The sequence below is a fragment of the Drosophila virilis genome, chromosome 5 (assembly GCF_030788295.1).
Source record: "Drosophila virilis strain 15010-1051.87 chromosome 5, Dvir_AGI_RSII-ME, whole genome shotgun sequence".
Lineage (NCBI taxonomy): Eukaryota > Metazoa > Arthropoda > Insecta > Diptera > Drosophilidae > Drosophila > Drosophila virilis.
In genome coordinates this window covers 19,165,455-19,180,855 of record NC_091547.1, presented here as the reverse complement: position 1 = coordinate 19,180,855, position 15,401 = coordinate 19,165,455, and the positions used below count along the sequence as shown (strand labels likewise).

General features: G+C 43.0%; 3 protein-coding genes across 4 annotated transcripts; 2 read left to right on the top strand and 1 right to left on the bottom strand.

The window, feature by feature from the left end:
• The first annotated feature begins 15 nt into the window (after window positions 1–15).
• On the top strand, window positions 16–1,919 carry cN-IIIB (cytosolic 5'-nucleotidase IIIB). 2 transcript variants are annotated; one of them, XM_070210270.1, is made up of 2 exons: window positions 16–195; window positions 697–1,919. In XM_070210270.1, exon 2 carries the CDS (start codon window positions 777–779, stop codon window positions 1,761–1,763), a length of 987 nt encoding a protein of 328 aa, XP_070066371.1. In that variant the 5' UTR covers window positions 16–195; window positions 697–776; the 3' UTR covers window positions 1,764–1,919. The 2 variants fall into 2 exon arrangements, with proteins under 2 accessions (XP_070066371.1, XP_002049437.1); XM_002049401.4 differs by having other exon boundaries at window positions 17–276.
• Window positions 1,920–2,829: 910 nt separating this feature from the next.
• On the top strand, window positions 2,830–7,304 carry LOC6627193 (ubiquitin-protein ligase E3C). The gene is made up of 8 exons (XM_002049402.4): window positions 2,830–3,613; window positions 3,671–4,406; window positions 4,464–4,878; window positions 4,938–5,059; window positions 5,122–5,850; window positions 5,907–6,051; window positions 6,112–6,811; window positions 6,872–7,304. Exons 1-8 carry the CDS (start codon window positions 3,278–3,280, stop codon window positions 7,037–7,039), a joined length of 3,351 nt encoding a protein of 1,116 aa, XP_002049438.1. The 5' UTR covers window positions 2,830–3,277; the 3' UTR covers window positions 7,040–7,304.
• Window positions 7,305–7,996: 692 nt separating this feature from the next.
• On the bottom strand, window positions 7,997–12,735 carry LOC6627194 (lipase 3). The gene is made up of 4 exons (XM_002049403.4): window positions 12,032–12,735; window positions 11,797–11,955; window positions 8,468–8,552; window positions 7,997–8,394 (listed from the first exon to the last, which is right to left on the bottom strand). Exons 1-4 carry the CDS (start codon window positions 12,656–12,658, stop codon window positions 8,099–8,101), a joined length of 1,167 nt encoding a protein of 388 aa, XP_002049439.1. The 5' UTR covers window positions 12,659–12,735; the 3' UTR covers window positions 7,997–8,098.
• Between the last annotated feature and the right edge of the window lie 2,666 nt (window positions 12,736–15,401).

Here is a 15,401-nt window from a genome sequence, read left to right as displayed (position 1 = left end):
AGCGTGTTCCGTGTCTGATAGCGTTCGCTTGTGTGTGTGCGTCGCGATTGCAAAGCAAAAAGTAAATACGCGTCTGTGCGGCGTTTATTTTCAATAAATATAAGTACAAAATCGAAAAAAGCTTCGATAAAATCCTGATAAGCCATCAAAGCACAAACGCTTCAAGTTTCAAGAAATTGGCAAAAACGAACCAAGGTCAGTCATTTGCCATAGCCAAGAATGCACGTATCTACATATTTATGCCAGTGATGACTCGGTGAATGCTGCCAAATTTGAGTAAGAAGTGATCTATATAAAATGCACTAAAAGCTAATTAGCTATTATTCAGTTAGTTTTTTTGTTAAACCTGGCTTGAGTGCTGTTCTATAATATATATACTAAGTGCATGTAGTTGCAAGTTAAAATAAATTGGCAGCTGTTTGTGTGCATTAAGAAAAACTTGTAAAAAAAAAAAGAACGGTCATTAAAAAATCACTTGTTAATATATTTAGTCCCCTAAAGGTTTCAGGTCACTCAAGTTATACCATTCATGAACCGCAATATCGCTCATCTCTATTCATATGTGTATGCATGTATGTGTATGCATATATGTGTATGTAGGTGTGTGTGCAAATGTGCGCGATATTGTATGTAAGCTTTGCTAACGAAAGCGCATCGGGCTTTGTAATGAAAACTATTCTTATATTTCAATTCCAGTCACAAAGAGTCACCACACGTCGAGCACACGAGAAACGCTAACAACAATCCGTGCAAGCGCTCAAGAGTAAAAAGCGACAATGGACACAGTTGACTCGAGCCGGTCTCAGGAGGATAGCTTGGGCTATGTACACATCCAGGATGTTCCAGCGCTGAATCAGGAGCACTGCAAAATGCTTGATCCGCAGCGCGTGGAGCGCATCATCAACGAGTTCGTCTGCGGCGGTCCGGAGCGCATGCAACTGGTCTCCGACTTCGACTATACGATTACCAAGCAACGCACTGATGACGGGCTGCCGGTGCTCTCGAGCTTTGGCATCTTTAATGAATGCAAATCCTTGCCACCAGTTTTCAAGACGGAGACCGACAAGCTCTTCCACAAATATCGACCCATCGAGATTGATCCACATATGCCCAAGGCGGAGAAGATTCAGTACATGATTGAGTGGTGGACAAAATCGGGCGAACTGACCAGCGGCTTCCCCTTTGATCAGTCCGAAATAGATCAGATGGCCAGCAAATTTAAGCATGCGCTACGTGACCGAACGCACGAGCTGTTCGAGACGCTGCTGCGCCTGCAAATACCAGTGCTGGTCTTCTCCGCCGGCCTGGGCAACTCGGTGGTGTCGGTGCTGCGACAGGCGAACATCATGTATCCCAATGTGAAAGTTATCTCAAACTTTTTGCAGTACCGTGACGGTCTATTAGCCGGCTTCCAGGAGCCAATGATACACACATTCAACAAGAACGAAACCGTGCTTAGTGGCAGCGAGTATTATGATTTGGTCCATACACGTGATCACATCATTGTCATGGGCGATTCGCTGGGCGATGCGGACATGGCTGCCGGTGTGCCCGCCTCCTCGCACATTATGAAAATTGGTTTCCTCTTCGATCACGTCGAGGCGAACATGGACAAATATATGAACACGTTCGACATTGTGCTAGTCGATGATCAAACAATGGATGTGCCACGAGCGCTGCTCGCGCTCATCGAGCAACGTCATCAGCTGCGCCATCCACATCTAGCGAACGGATCCAGTGCTCCAGCTAAGGCTGCACTTTAAAATTGTTTATTGGTTATCCAGCAAAGTGTTAATTGATTATAATCAACAAAAACAGAAGCTACTAATTTGATGCTTTAGTTGTAAAGCCTCCCTCATGTTTCACATATTTATGTACATACGTTTGTATATCATAATAAAATGATATTTGTTTAGAAATGCGCGTTTTACGACTGCCGAATATACTTTTATATATTGTTTTTATACTTTACTATCTTATTTCCCAAAACTTTCTTTCCATATCTAATGGTATTTTATTTTTAATATGTTTCCTGACAGCAATTATTTTGGAAACTTCAATTATAAAAGTGAATTCCATTCAGAGTAGACATAACATTGTTATTTATCATATGTTGCAAACATCATGTTGATTTCACATATTTCACATTTGATATGACGCAAATATGTTTCACATTTGAATTTATATAAATATTCGCCAGGCTTGCATTTATATTGGTTCCCGGTGTGTGGAAAACATCGATAATTGTGTAAAGTAAGGGTATACACGCTTCGCTAACTCGAAAATGAATGGTATTTCTATTTATTTTTTGTTTCTTGCCAACTGTGTTATTTTTGATGTGTTTACCAGTCGCAGTTTTCAGCTGTTTTACGTGTTACGGGTTCTATCAGCTGATCTGGCGGGGCGGGAGCTAAGCAAATAAGAATGCAGATATAAAAAATCAAAACAGTGGTGCGAAACGGGCGGTAGGAAGTATGAATCTGTTTCGAGAATAGAAATGTAATAAAGATAGTGATGTTTATTCATCAAAATGCTTACGATATGTATGAATAATATATAAGAAAATTGGCAAGCATTCAATATTTGCACGATATGGCAAAATATAAAAACAAAAACAATAATTTGAAAGTCGTTATAGATTGATTTAATAATATGAGCATTTATTTTATTTAGACATGTTATATATGTTTAACGATTTCGGTTAATATTGAGAGGGGTAAAATGTTAAATGGATTCAATTGGAAGTAAACCTTTTTTGAGTTATCTTTCATCATACAAAAGTAAATACAAATAAAAATAGAAATAACATTTGCAACAAGCATTAAAAAAAAAATGTAATTAACAGGCAAATATAACGTACGTAATGGTATTCAACTGTTTCTTTGATGTTTGTTAACACTGTACAACCGTATAGTGCTGGACAGCGACGAACAGCTGGCACTTTTGTCATTAATTAGTGCTTTTGCCCAACACAGAGAAAATATACAAATCATTCGTTTTAGCAGTTTTTTTTTACGCAGCCAGAAAATTTAACGTAGACAAGTGAAAAGTGTCTTATAAGTTGCAGTTAAAGCAGCATAACTAGAAGAACTGCTGCCGTCTGTTGCACTTTGGCATTTGCAGCAGCGCAGAGACGAATCCCAATTAAGAAACAAAAATTATGTGCTGAGTGGGGGTGCGCGATTGATCAGCTGGGGGAAAATACAACAACAGCAGCAGCAGCAGCAGCAGCAGCAGCAGCAGTACGAGCGGAACTGCTGACTACAATTGCAGCGTCATGTTTGGGTTTGATGGCGAGTATCGGCGCCGACCGGTGCAAAGTCTTGGGGGCGCCTCGCAGACCTGCGACAGGGACACGGCCATACGCAAAGCGGCCCTGGAGCGTCAGAAACGCAACGAGCTGCGCCAGAAGACGCACGGCGCCGTTGTGTTGCAATCGTATGCCCGCTCCTTTATCTATCGCCAGCGACGCAAACGGGCTGAACGGGAAGCCTTCGATGCGTATCTGCACGCTCACCGGGATCGTGTTACCGAGGATGAGAGCATGTGCTTTTTACTGCGGCGCCTCACCTTTTTCTACAGCAATCGCGTGGCCAAGGACAGCGAGCGACTGGTGAGTCAGAGCTAACAATTCGCTTAGATAGTTTTATTGATTTGAATGCATTTTTAGATCGAAATCTGCCAGCCGATCCTGCGGAATCCGGTACGCTTGCTGCAGCATTCAGCTCACGACTCCGTTTGGCTGCTGCGCGTGTGCAAGATTTTGGATGCGTGTCTGTTGCAGTTGGCGCTGCCACATAGCGCTCAGGCTATACCGCTGCGCATGCTGGAAACATTTACCACAGTGGCATCCGTGGAGCGCTATGTGGAGGATGAGGCGGTGTTGTACAAGTATCTGGAGCGTGTCTTTGTCTTCCTCATTGCGCGAAACTATTTTGTGCGTTTGCGCCAGCTGTTAGATGAAAAGTGCCCGCCGCTGGACGGCGAAACACTGCATGCTCCTACTCCGTTCGTCGATGCACTGATGCAGCTGCTGCTGCGACCGTTGAGCGTGGCCATGCGCCAACCGGGCAACGAGTCATCACAGCTCTTCTGTCGCAGGTTCATTATCGATATTTTGGCCACGCCACACACGGAGCCGCTGCGTCACTTTGTGTTGCCTTGTCTGGCCGAGAGCGAAGACTTTCCCTTTGCGTTGCTCATGCACGCGCTGCATGCACTTCTCGACTTAAGCCAGGCCACGTCCGGCTCTGAGCCAGCGATCACAGATAATGGCAAGCCCAATACTTTGTTATACGGTGTCCTACAACCCGATGAAGTCAAGCAGCTGAAATCGCAGCCGCGTGAAGCCTTGTTTAGCTCATTTTTGTTAAACTCGCTCCTGGTGCTGGATCGCAGGCAATTGGGTGAGTGTCTATGATCTTCTTTCAAAGCAACAACATAATTTTATGACCCTTCTACAGCCTCACTGCAGCAGAGCGACTTGCTGATTGTCTATGTACGTGTCCTTGCCCAAATGATGCCCAACATATTGCAGCTGCCCAAGTCGACGCTGCGCACACATGCGACACCACATCGCCACACAGACTCCGATGATGACGAAGACACGGATGAGTCCGACGAGGAGGGGGAGGACCTGCCAACGACTCGCACTATTGATTATGACATGTTACAGTCCTGCCGCCCCACAGGCGAACTGAGCAGCAAAGAGCGCAACAGTCTGTTGGAATCGATAGCCATATTAAACGAAACGCAGCGCGTGGATTTTATTGTGCAGCAAATTGAGCCGCACATTGAGCAGAGCCAGGTGATCTACGCGCTCTGCGAGATCTGTCACAATCTGATGATATACAATAAGCATGCGGTCTATGAGTACAAGTATGATTTTATCTATTGCTACTTCTCGCTATGTGCCTAATTTCGTCCTGATTTTTCAGACTGCTGTATACTTTGGCCTTTACGCCAAAATTTATACGCGCCGTATGGTTTAAGTTGGCCGCCGAGTCAACGCAACTGGGCTTCTCAGCACCGCTCACACTTATTTCTAAGGGCGTTGTGCGTAAGTATAAAATCAAAGTATTCACAATTTGAATTAAAAGCTAATGCAATTGGTTTCGGCAGCCAAGCAACAGGGCGTGGATCGTACTATACCCTTGCTGGCCACGTTTTGCATGCTCTTTGGCCGCCTGCTGCCCACGCTGCACGATGTGGAGTTTGTCGAAAAAAAGCTATTGGAGTCGGCCCCGCCGAATCACGTACGGCTCATGCCATTTTCTATAGCGGAGATAGTTCAAATGTCCAAGACGCTAAAGGACATAAGCTTGGGTCTGGTAGAGCTCGCCTTTCGCAGTGTGCTGAGTCACACCGACGCGGATGACAAGACGCTGCGTCATCAGAAACAAATCTGGGCTAATTTGTTAAACGTCGTTGTATTTGTGCTCAATCAGATACATTCGCGTGATCTGCGTATGGGCTTCTGCCCGGAAGGGCATTGGACTGTTTCTCGCTTGGATTTGCCACTGGACAGGCCAACAGATCTGCCATTGACTCACAGTAGTCGCATGCGCGGCATTCGCCCATTTCAGCCCATACGCGACTTTACGCGCGAGGACTTTGAGAACGGGCCACCCATGTCAACCAAACAAAAACGATCCATTACCATATTGCGCGAAATACCCTTCGTGGTGGCTTTCAATAAACGCGTAAGCATATTACAGGGCCTGGTTGCGGCTAACAAGATGCGAGTGCAGGGTCATCTGCAGGCCTTTCTGCAGGGCCCCTCCATTATGGTAACTGTGCGCCGCACGCATCTATATGAGGATGCCTACGACAAGCTGCGTCCAGAGAATGGTTCGAAACGAAAATGTTGTAATGCTAAATGTTTATTAATAAACTTTATTTTTCAGAACCGGACTTGCGCTTAAAGTTTCGCATTCAGTTTGTGTCCCAGTTGGGACTGGACGAGGCAGGCATTGATGGTGGAGGCGTGTTTCGCGAATTTCTATCGGAACTGATTAAAACTGCCTTTGATCCCAACCGTGGCTTCTTTATGTACGATTATGAGAAGCCAATATCCATTTAATTTAATATTAATGAATGTTTCGCCCTTAGGGTAACGACGGACAACAAATTGTATCCTAATCCCAATGTATCGGATCTCTTTAGTGACTTTGAGAAGCATTATTATTTCATTGGCCGTATTTTGGGCAAAGCAATTTATGAGAATTTGCTGGTGGAGCTGCCGTTAGCTGAGTTCTTTTTAACTAAACTCGCTGGAAAGTATTCGGACGTGGATATACATCAATTGGCTTCGCTGGATCCGGAACTATATCGCAATCTGCTTTACCTCAAGGATTATCCAGGCGATGTTAGTGAATTAAATTTGGATTTCACAGTAGCCAGCAGTTCGCTGGGACAGACGCAAGTGGTAGAATTAAAACCGCAGGGTCAGAGCACGCCGGTTACCAACTCAAATCGCATCGAGTATCTACAGCTCATAGCCAACTTTAAGCTCAACGTGCAGATAAAACGTCACTGTAAGGCCTTCCGCAAGGGACTGTCCAATGTGTTGCCCATCGAATGGCTTTATATGTTCAGCAACAAGGAGCTGCAAATACTCATATCGGGCGCCGAAATACCCATCGATCTGGAGGATTTAAAAAAGCACTGCAAATATGGTGGGGAGTATACGCCAGAGCATCCATCAATTGTTGCATTCTGGGAGGCTGTGGAGGGCTTCGATGATTTGCAACGGCGGCAGCTGCTTAAGTTTGTCACCAGCTGTTCGCGGCCACCGTTGCTTGGTTTTAAGGTAAGTTATTTTTAAAATAAATTCAATACTCTTTTCTCATTTAATTGTTTTCTCTTTCAGGATTTGGATCCACCATTTTTTATACAGAACGCTGGAGATATGGAGCGTCTGCCTACGGCCAGCACGTGTACGAATCTGTTGAAGCTGCCGCCTTTTAAGAACGCTGAACAGATGCGCGAAAAGTTAATATATGCCATACAGTCCGGTGTAGGCTTTGAACTTAGCTAAGCTGTGTCCCGGCATACCAATTACTACACACATATCGAATGCAATGAACCCACATAGAGACCGATTCGAGCGCCCATCCCAGCTGCAGGAATCGATGGCTGGCCAAGCAACTATTCCAGTTCACGTAGAAATTTAATTATGGAAAACATAATTAATTCTCTAATGTAAAGTATGAAGCTTATGAGGTCTGTTTTCCAAGTTTTCTTTTTAGTTAATTTGTGTTTTTTTCGTATTACACAATATAAATGTAACAAAAAAACGAGAATACGATTTGTTTTAGCACTTTTCATGTGGAAAAATTACGGAAAATGTTTGAAATCAAATAGTCGAAGCCTAAAGCCAAGCTCTTTAAATTTACGAGCCGCCCCTTTCCAGGCAATTCATGTGGTTGAATTTGTGTGTATATGTTTTTGAGTGTGTGTGTGCCTGTGTGTGTGTCCAGGCTGCTATTTCCGTTTCATTGCGACACAAAGCATGCGGAAGTGCACGCAGATGCACACAAGAGCTGCAGCACAAGCATTCAGAGGTACAGGTCCTGCTCCTGTCCAGTGCTTGGCTTGATTTAGCGCCATTTTCAAGTTGAATTTATACTTGATTACAAAATATTTTGCTTCCTTTCATTGATCATCAATAACAAATAAATGGGAATTTACTTTCAAATGTATTTCACATATAAAGTGTTTATTTTGAAAATGGGAAAAATAGAGTAAAATAACAGGTATGTTCCCTCCACACTGAAGCCAACTTTTTATTTGTTTTTAACTAACTTTTCAGTTTCCCAAGAAAATGTTGTTGCTTTTGAAGCGGAATATATAAATAAAAATGGGATGGTTTAGTAAAAATGTTTTAAAATATATAAAAACCCAAGGGTTGACTTACACCCTGGGCTCATGATAGTGGAAAACTGGGCTCACAAACCGTATCTAAATGCAGGGATACTTTTCTAAATAGCCTAAATTATTGCAGACCTGATCTTTATCTGATCTATATTTCTATATATCTTTATATATATGTCTTTTATCTTTGTATCTATATATCTTTGATTTTTACCATATATAGTCAATTTATGTGCCTGGCGTGTTGTATGATACGTTCGTAGATCATCTGCGGCGCCGTGGTCGCATAGAGGAAATCAATGTGATTATAGCCCCGCACCTGGTAGAGCTTGACCCGACTGTTGCGCAACTCTCGCACCAAATGCTGCACATCCCGTCGGCTGGACAATGCATCCCGGTTACCATAGAAGAGCATAAGGTTTAGGCGCACATTTTCCAGCTGATAGGTGGGTGGTGTGGCCTGGCCATAGCGCAGCGAGTTGAGCCGTGCCGAGCTATAGTCGTACTGTTGGAATTTACCTGCATGGACAGAGCAAGGCTGTAGCTGACAGTGCAACCCAGCATCCTCTGGTGCGGATGGTCATTGTCTTACCGCTGTTGATGAGCTGCCCAAAGTGCAGCAGTTGACCACGTGAGATGCCCGCCGGTGTCGTCTCCAGAATGCGTGGGAATATGCTCTGCAAAATGCGAAATTTTCAATTGATGAGGCACAAAAGCCAAAAGCCAAAAGCCAAGCATTCAAATTTACGACCTGCCCCACTGCCACTTAACTGTCAGCTCTCCGGAGTGTCTGTGCTTGAGTGTGTGTGTGTGTGTCTGTGCTTGTGTGCGTGTGTGTGTGTTTGTGTGCTAGCTGCTATTTCCGATTCAATGTGACACAAAGCACACGGAAGTACATGCAGCTACACAAATACACAAACAAGATCTGGCACAACGACATAAAGGAATGGAGGTCCTGCTACTGACCTGCTCCTTGGCCTGAATCGACTTAACGACTTTGTGTTTTTACTTTTCTTTTGGATTTTGAAATTATTATAACCTGTTCTAGAAGCTTAAAGATGTATTAAATAATATATGCAAGAAGTCAGAAAGCGACCTTCAGGAAACAGAAACTAATATTTATATATGGGGAAAAGATTAAATATATATTTAATAGGGAATAAACTAAGTAAACAAAATATAAACAAACTCTAGAAATATAAATCAAGGATTTGGCAAAAGAAATTTTTGTTGAAACTGATCAAGTAGTTGTAAAATGAGACTCAAAAAATTGCTGTATTCATTGGATGTTGGCAATTTAAATTATTGCTACAAAATTAATGTCACAATATACAAAATGCCAATTGAACGCAAAGTATTGCTTAGTTAGAAAAACATCTTTTGATATAATCTATAAATTTAAATGTTTTTTTTTTTTCTCTCTTTTTGAATTATTTTGACAGTTCCTCAGTCGGTTGTGTCTCACGTCCTGCGGCAACATATTTTGTTTTGTTTTGATGCTTATTTGATTTTCCGGCTGCCCGCTGCATTTTTTCTACTTCTTTCTATTCTGGCTTCTTTTCAATTGCTGCCACTTGCCACTGCCCCGCTGCAACTTGTGGCAAATAGTTTTGTGTGTCGCCTGCACAGCCGGCAGCTTGTTTGTGTTTCCAGAGTTCTTCTCAGTTTGTTGCATTTTTTGTTTTGTTTTTTTTTTTGTTATGGTTATTTTGTTGTTGCATCAAATCATGCTTCACGCATTGCAGTTGCAAAGTGTGCTGAACTTTATGTGGCGTGATGGCTGGAGGAGTGCGGGCGGTGGGGGTGGTGGTGGTAAGGCAAAGCGTCGTGCTCTCAGCTAAATATGCACAAATATTTATTTGCGCGGGCAGCGAGTAAAACGAGTAGGCAACGAGTAGGGGGCATGAGTGGGATTGAGTATGTTGCGATTGGGGCAGCGCGGGGCAGCCAGCTGTATATTGTGCGGCATGTTTGGCAGTTGTCACAGCATATCTTGCCCCTGCCCAGCCCTGGCCGCCACCAAGCCTGACGGAGGGAAGTCATCGCCTTGCGCTATTTGCTTAGCAATTTTGGTGCCTGTTCAGCGTCTGAGACTCTGCTCCATGCTCGTCGACTATTTGCCCGCTTGTTTGTTGACTTTTTTATGGGAGCAATGACGATTTCAGAGATACAGCACGCGGTTGCACTTAGCTTCTAGCTGCCTGTGGCACGAGCTTTGTTGATTTGACTTTAAATTTGAAATGTGAGATATTCGAACTTTTTTATTGCTGGATTGAGTCGAATGAAATTTTTAGCGTGTATCGGTTGCTCTAAGCTTGCATATGGAATTCTTAAAGGATAAATATGTATTAAGAGTAATGCAATAGGTGAAAGTACGTTTTACAGGCTGACCTAAGGGTAGACTTTCTTTGAAATAATACATAAAACATATTTATTATTTTTTTTTTTTTAAATAAAAATACACGCATATGTATCTCAAGACTAGTCTATTTAAATTCTTCGTTTAAATATATATTCAATATAAAAACTTTTATCCAGCTTTCAATTTCTGAGGTTTCCTTTGCCAAGTGATTTTTAATTGATTATTTTTAAAAACCTTACTTAAAAAAACTCATATTTTGACGAAGCGTAAAACAATTTATTTTGCTCTCCTGTCTCTATTGAATATGCTTCAGTCTAACACTTCTGTTATCAAAACAAGTTGAAGTATAAACCAAAGTTTTAGTACTGTACTACAGAAGAGATTCCGAAACTATCTATTGCCTGTCAAACTTTTGCACCTTTTTTGCAGGGCAGCTATAAAAGTGCTACAGCTTCTGCTACACACATACACACACACACACACACACACATATATATTTTGTGTGTGCTGTTTTTTGTAGACAGCCTGGCCAAAGCCAATTGCCAGTGCCCTTAGCCTAATAACTAACAGGCACTTGGCGCCAACCTCTTTGGGCCACTCTACAACAGGGCTTAGCCTTTTGAGCACGCGCCCCGAACGCCGTACAGATAAGCCATAAAGTTTGGCAAAAATAACACGAGCGCGATTTATTTGCCATATTTCATGGCAAAACAAAATTTAAATGTGCCGTGTGCGAAAACAAAAAGTGTTTAAGGCAACGTGGCGTATACGTAATGTGTGTTGTATAGTTAGCAACTGGAGAGCGCGGGCGGCAGGCATGAGCCCGTCGGTCGCGGCCAGGCAGATGCCGGGCCCCAACGGCTGGCAGAGGCAAAAGTTTAGCGCACCTTTTGGTGCACATTACAGCAAAAAATCCAGAGATGTATGAACGTGCGAACATCATCGAATATGCAATACACTAACAAATAGTATAAGTCACCTTTAATACTGTCATCTTTCGAGTCGCTTCGAACCAAAATTGTATTATTACAAATAAAAATAAAAAAATTTAAATTGAAAATTCATGGTATGAGCAAGTGTGGCATCAATTAAGGTATCGAAGCATTAAATATGCACTGTATTCATACAAAGTAAAAGTCGCAAAAGAAAGAAGTAAATTTTGCTAATTTTATAATTCTTGAATAAAGGCTTCCTTCTAGATTAATCTGAATTAATGGACTATGCTCTAGCTATTACAAGCTGTTTAAGAAAGCTAATAGACTTTTGGCGAAGACTGTGAATATAAACGTGCCACAATAGTTGGCACAACTGGCAGGAAACTGGGCAGGCAGCTCGTTTACGCATTTAAATTCAAATAACTTTTATTACCAAAACTAAAGCCGGCTCTTGAATGTGTTTTTCTGTGTGTGGGTGTGTGTCTGTTAGTTGTGTGTGCTAGAGTCAGAAAGGGGGTGGATGGGTGTGGTGCACTCCTGAGTGCAATAAAAACTTTTGCATACAACAAAACTTTGGAGCCGCTTTGTTGGCTAAATTATGACTGCATATATAATCGTACTCACACGATCCAGCGGATATTCGCTGAAGCCCACATAGAGCGATGTGAGGAGCGTGCAGAGCGCATAGGTGGGCAGCGCTGGACTGCAGATGAACTGCCCGCCCACCTGGCTCAGCGGCGTGGCGGGCAGCAGCTCGTGCAGGCCAAGCTGATTCAGCAGCAGCTGCAACAACACAAGCACAATAACAATACATTAGCCACGCACAACGTGTGGTATACGCAACATTAAGTATACGCACCGTGACGCCAGCCGGATCGCTGGCCAGCAAACGCAACGGCGGGCTGCTCAAGTGCTGCAAATACGCAATTGGCGCCAGCAGCGCAACACTCGCAAATCGCGCATTAAAGTCGGGCCGTTGTGCCAGTAGCACGAGCAGCACTGTGGTGCCCTGCGAATGGCCCACATAGTGCAGCTGTCGCTGACCCGTCACGGCCAGCACATGCTCCACAATGGCGGGCAAATCGTAGACGCCAATCTCATGCCAGCTAAAATCCCAAAAGGCTGGCTGCCTGGCCGACAATGTGCGATGTCTCCGGGATTCTGTGGTGCCCCGTGCATTGGGCAACCAGACATCGAAGCAGCGTGCATGCAGTTGGAACGCTAAGGCGCTTGCGCGACCCGCAGCCACAAAATCGCCCGCCGAACCGATAAGACCATGCATCAGCACGAATGGCTGTAGTGTGGGGCAGCTTTGGTTGCGCGGCGGCGGAATACGTTGTACGGTCAGCTGATACCCATCCACGGTTTGCACACGATGCACCTCACACTCCGCCCGATTGCGCTGCACAATTCGGCAAATGGCATCAAGACTGAACGCAAATTGGAGTCCATATCCCAATATCATATAAACCAGACACACACGCATTTTGCAGCACAGTTTTAGTTAAGACATGTTGCCTATCGCGCTACCAACGCAACTTACGAGCGGTGACTGTGGCCCAGTCGGAAGCTACTCACTGCTTTTTGTTCAACGCGGCGTATACGCAATGTAAATATAGTGTGGTAGAGCGAGAGCGAGAGCAACCGAGGGCGGTGGAATAATGAAATATGAGAGTGCCGAGCGCACGATTCAAATACTTATAAGCAGGGCCACAGCTAATGCCAACCATAAATAAACAAGCATTGAGCTCTGTTTGCTCGCAAGCCGACAATTGTTATGGCTAAAAATGATCAATTGCATAGGCCTAGAAAAGGTGTTACCGCTCGTAAGGGTATATTTGATGCGGACATGGCTAGCAGCAATATGCAATACGGAAAATTTTGATTTTATCTATAAATATAACTATTTTTCATGTCTGATTGACGGACTGATTGCTGATCAGCGCACGGATAATCGATATCGTTAAAACACCTGTGGAAAAACATTAAGCAACCTATCATAATCAAAATAATACTCTAAGACATGTTTATACATACTCACCGTAACTTATCTAGTTGATCTAACAAGTTTTTGGAAATTTCCACCTGTGAAAATTAGTGAAAACAGGAAAATTTGAGACACGTTTTATAGAAACTACCCGGAAGATAAAAAGCTTAGTCGTAGAATAGTTGGAGAATGGAAACTAGGAATCAAATTTGGGCTAAAGTAAATTTCGTACGATCAGGTTATAACTTATTTATAAAACTGAAGACTGTCTTGTTCGCTGAAAGGGTATCTGCTAGTTGCTTTTAATATGGGAAAATCAATATTCTAGCGTGTTTAACAAACTTTTTTTTTGTTCATGCCCAACTTGTTAGATTTATGCCAAACACTGTCGACGTGTTAATTGCTGAGCCCAAACGAACGGCTCCACATAAATAACTCATCTCGCTTGGTGGATCGCCGTCAGATGCCCATCTCAAACGAGAGGCCAAGTGGCGTCGGTGATGAGGCCTTGTCGCCCTAATTAGCGATAATAATTTACTGCAAAATGTTGTGGTTCAAACTGAAGCGGGCTCCAGTAGCTGAATCGTACGGCAGCTGGATTATGCGTGTCGTCGTATCGTACGACTGGCATTATGGACATATATACATAGTATATCGTTTCTAGTGCTGTTATTGTGAATGCGAATGCACATGTTTAACGGCCTATTTGATTTACAATTCGAATTGCGTCTACGTGCCGAAAATGCAATCGTGCTAATTAAAATGACCGCGATAGGGCGTGTGAAATTATTACATGGTGCCGATATGACGTCGAGTCCGCTTGGTGGGTCTCGCAACGTTTGCGGGTTGCATGGTGGGGGGGTGAGTGGGAGGTGCAGGCGCTGCACTGATAGTGCGGTTAGCCAGCTGGCTATTCGTTTTGGCCATGCCTCAATACAATTCGTAGAGAGGCACTACTAATAGCGCTGCGCATTGACGTCATCAACAAGTTGAGGCTGGTCATTGCATTTTGGGCTTATTGCGTGCTGACTGGGCAGAAAATCTGTTTGGCGGCATCAAATTTATGGCATTTGAAGAAAAATCAAATATTGCACCGTGTATAGATCAATCTGACAAGATATCTGTACAACTTCCTGAACGATTCCGGACTTTTGTCGAGGGGCACTGACATTGAATTCGTTATATTTGGTATGAAGGTTGTAATTATGTATATTTTTATACTCTTTACTTTTACTCAGAAAGCCCTATTTAAGAAATGATCCAAGTATATTGTGTGTATAGCATTTTTAAGCTATACTCAAGTTAAAAGAGCATAGAAATCTGTCAGCGAAAGTTATTAAATTTGCTATACATATCAGACAGAGATTAAACATCTTTAACGTTTGGGATAACTTATCAAGCTTTACTGAAAATTAAAAATTAAATTCCTTTGTTCAGACGCAATGAAGTGAAAAGAGACATATTAAAAATAAAGAGGAATATGTTTACTGTTTTATAGTTCCTTTTTGCTGTGGCCTGATGTTTCACAGAATTGTTAACAAAGCAATATCAATTACTGCTTAGCTTCTCTTGTCATATTTATAGCACCTTGTTGGGTTATCATCATAATTATCTGTGCATTAATTATGCTGCTTATCTATAGACATAGCTATGCATCTATTTATCTGTTCCCATCCATTTATGTAGAATTTGCACACCGAACGACTTAATTAAAAACGTAGTGCTCATTAAATTGAATGCAATTTCTCAAGCAAAATGCCAGACAACGAAAGCGTTGCACCTGCCCAGCATCAGACATAGACAAAGACTTGGACGACAGGATGATGCACTCGATTGTGTGTTGGGTAGGGAACTGGTGGCATGGGGTGGGGTGGGGTTGTGTTGATGACGACGTTGATGATGACATTATCTCATGCTCATTGAACGCAAATGTGGCGTTTTGTCGCACACCATAAAAGAGGAAGGGTGCAACATCAAGAACAAAGAGCCCATGTATAAAGCATAAGAAATGGGAAAGAAAACTGCAACCGAATTTTCTGACGACAGTTTTTGCCAGACATACATTTTCCACGGCAACGTTGAGAACGCCACCTCACTCCCGCCCCACGTCCGTTTGCCTGATGTCATAGGTTTATTGTTGTGTTTTTTGTTAAAAATGCTTTTGTAATATACCACAACAACAAGACCGTGTGCAATAGAAGCTGCGGTCTAGCTCTTCTCAGAACGGAAACTAATATAGGAG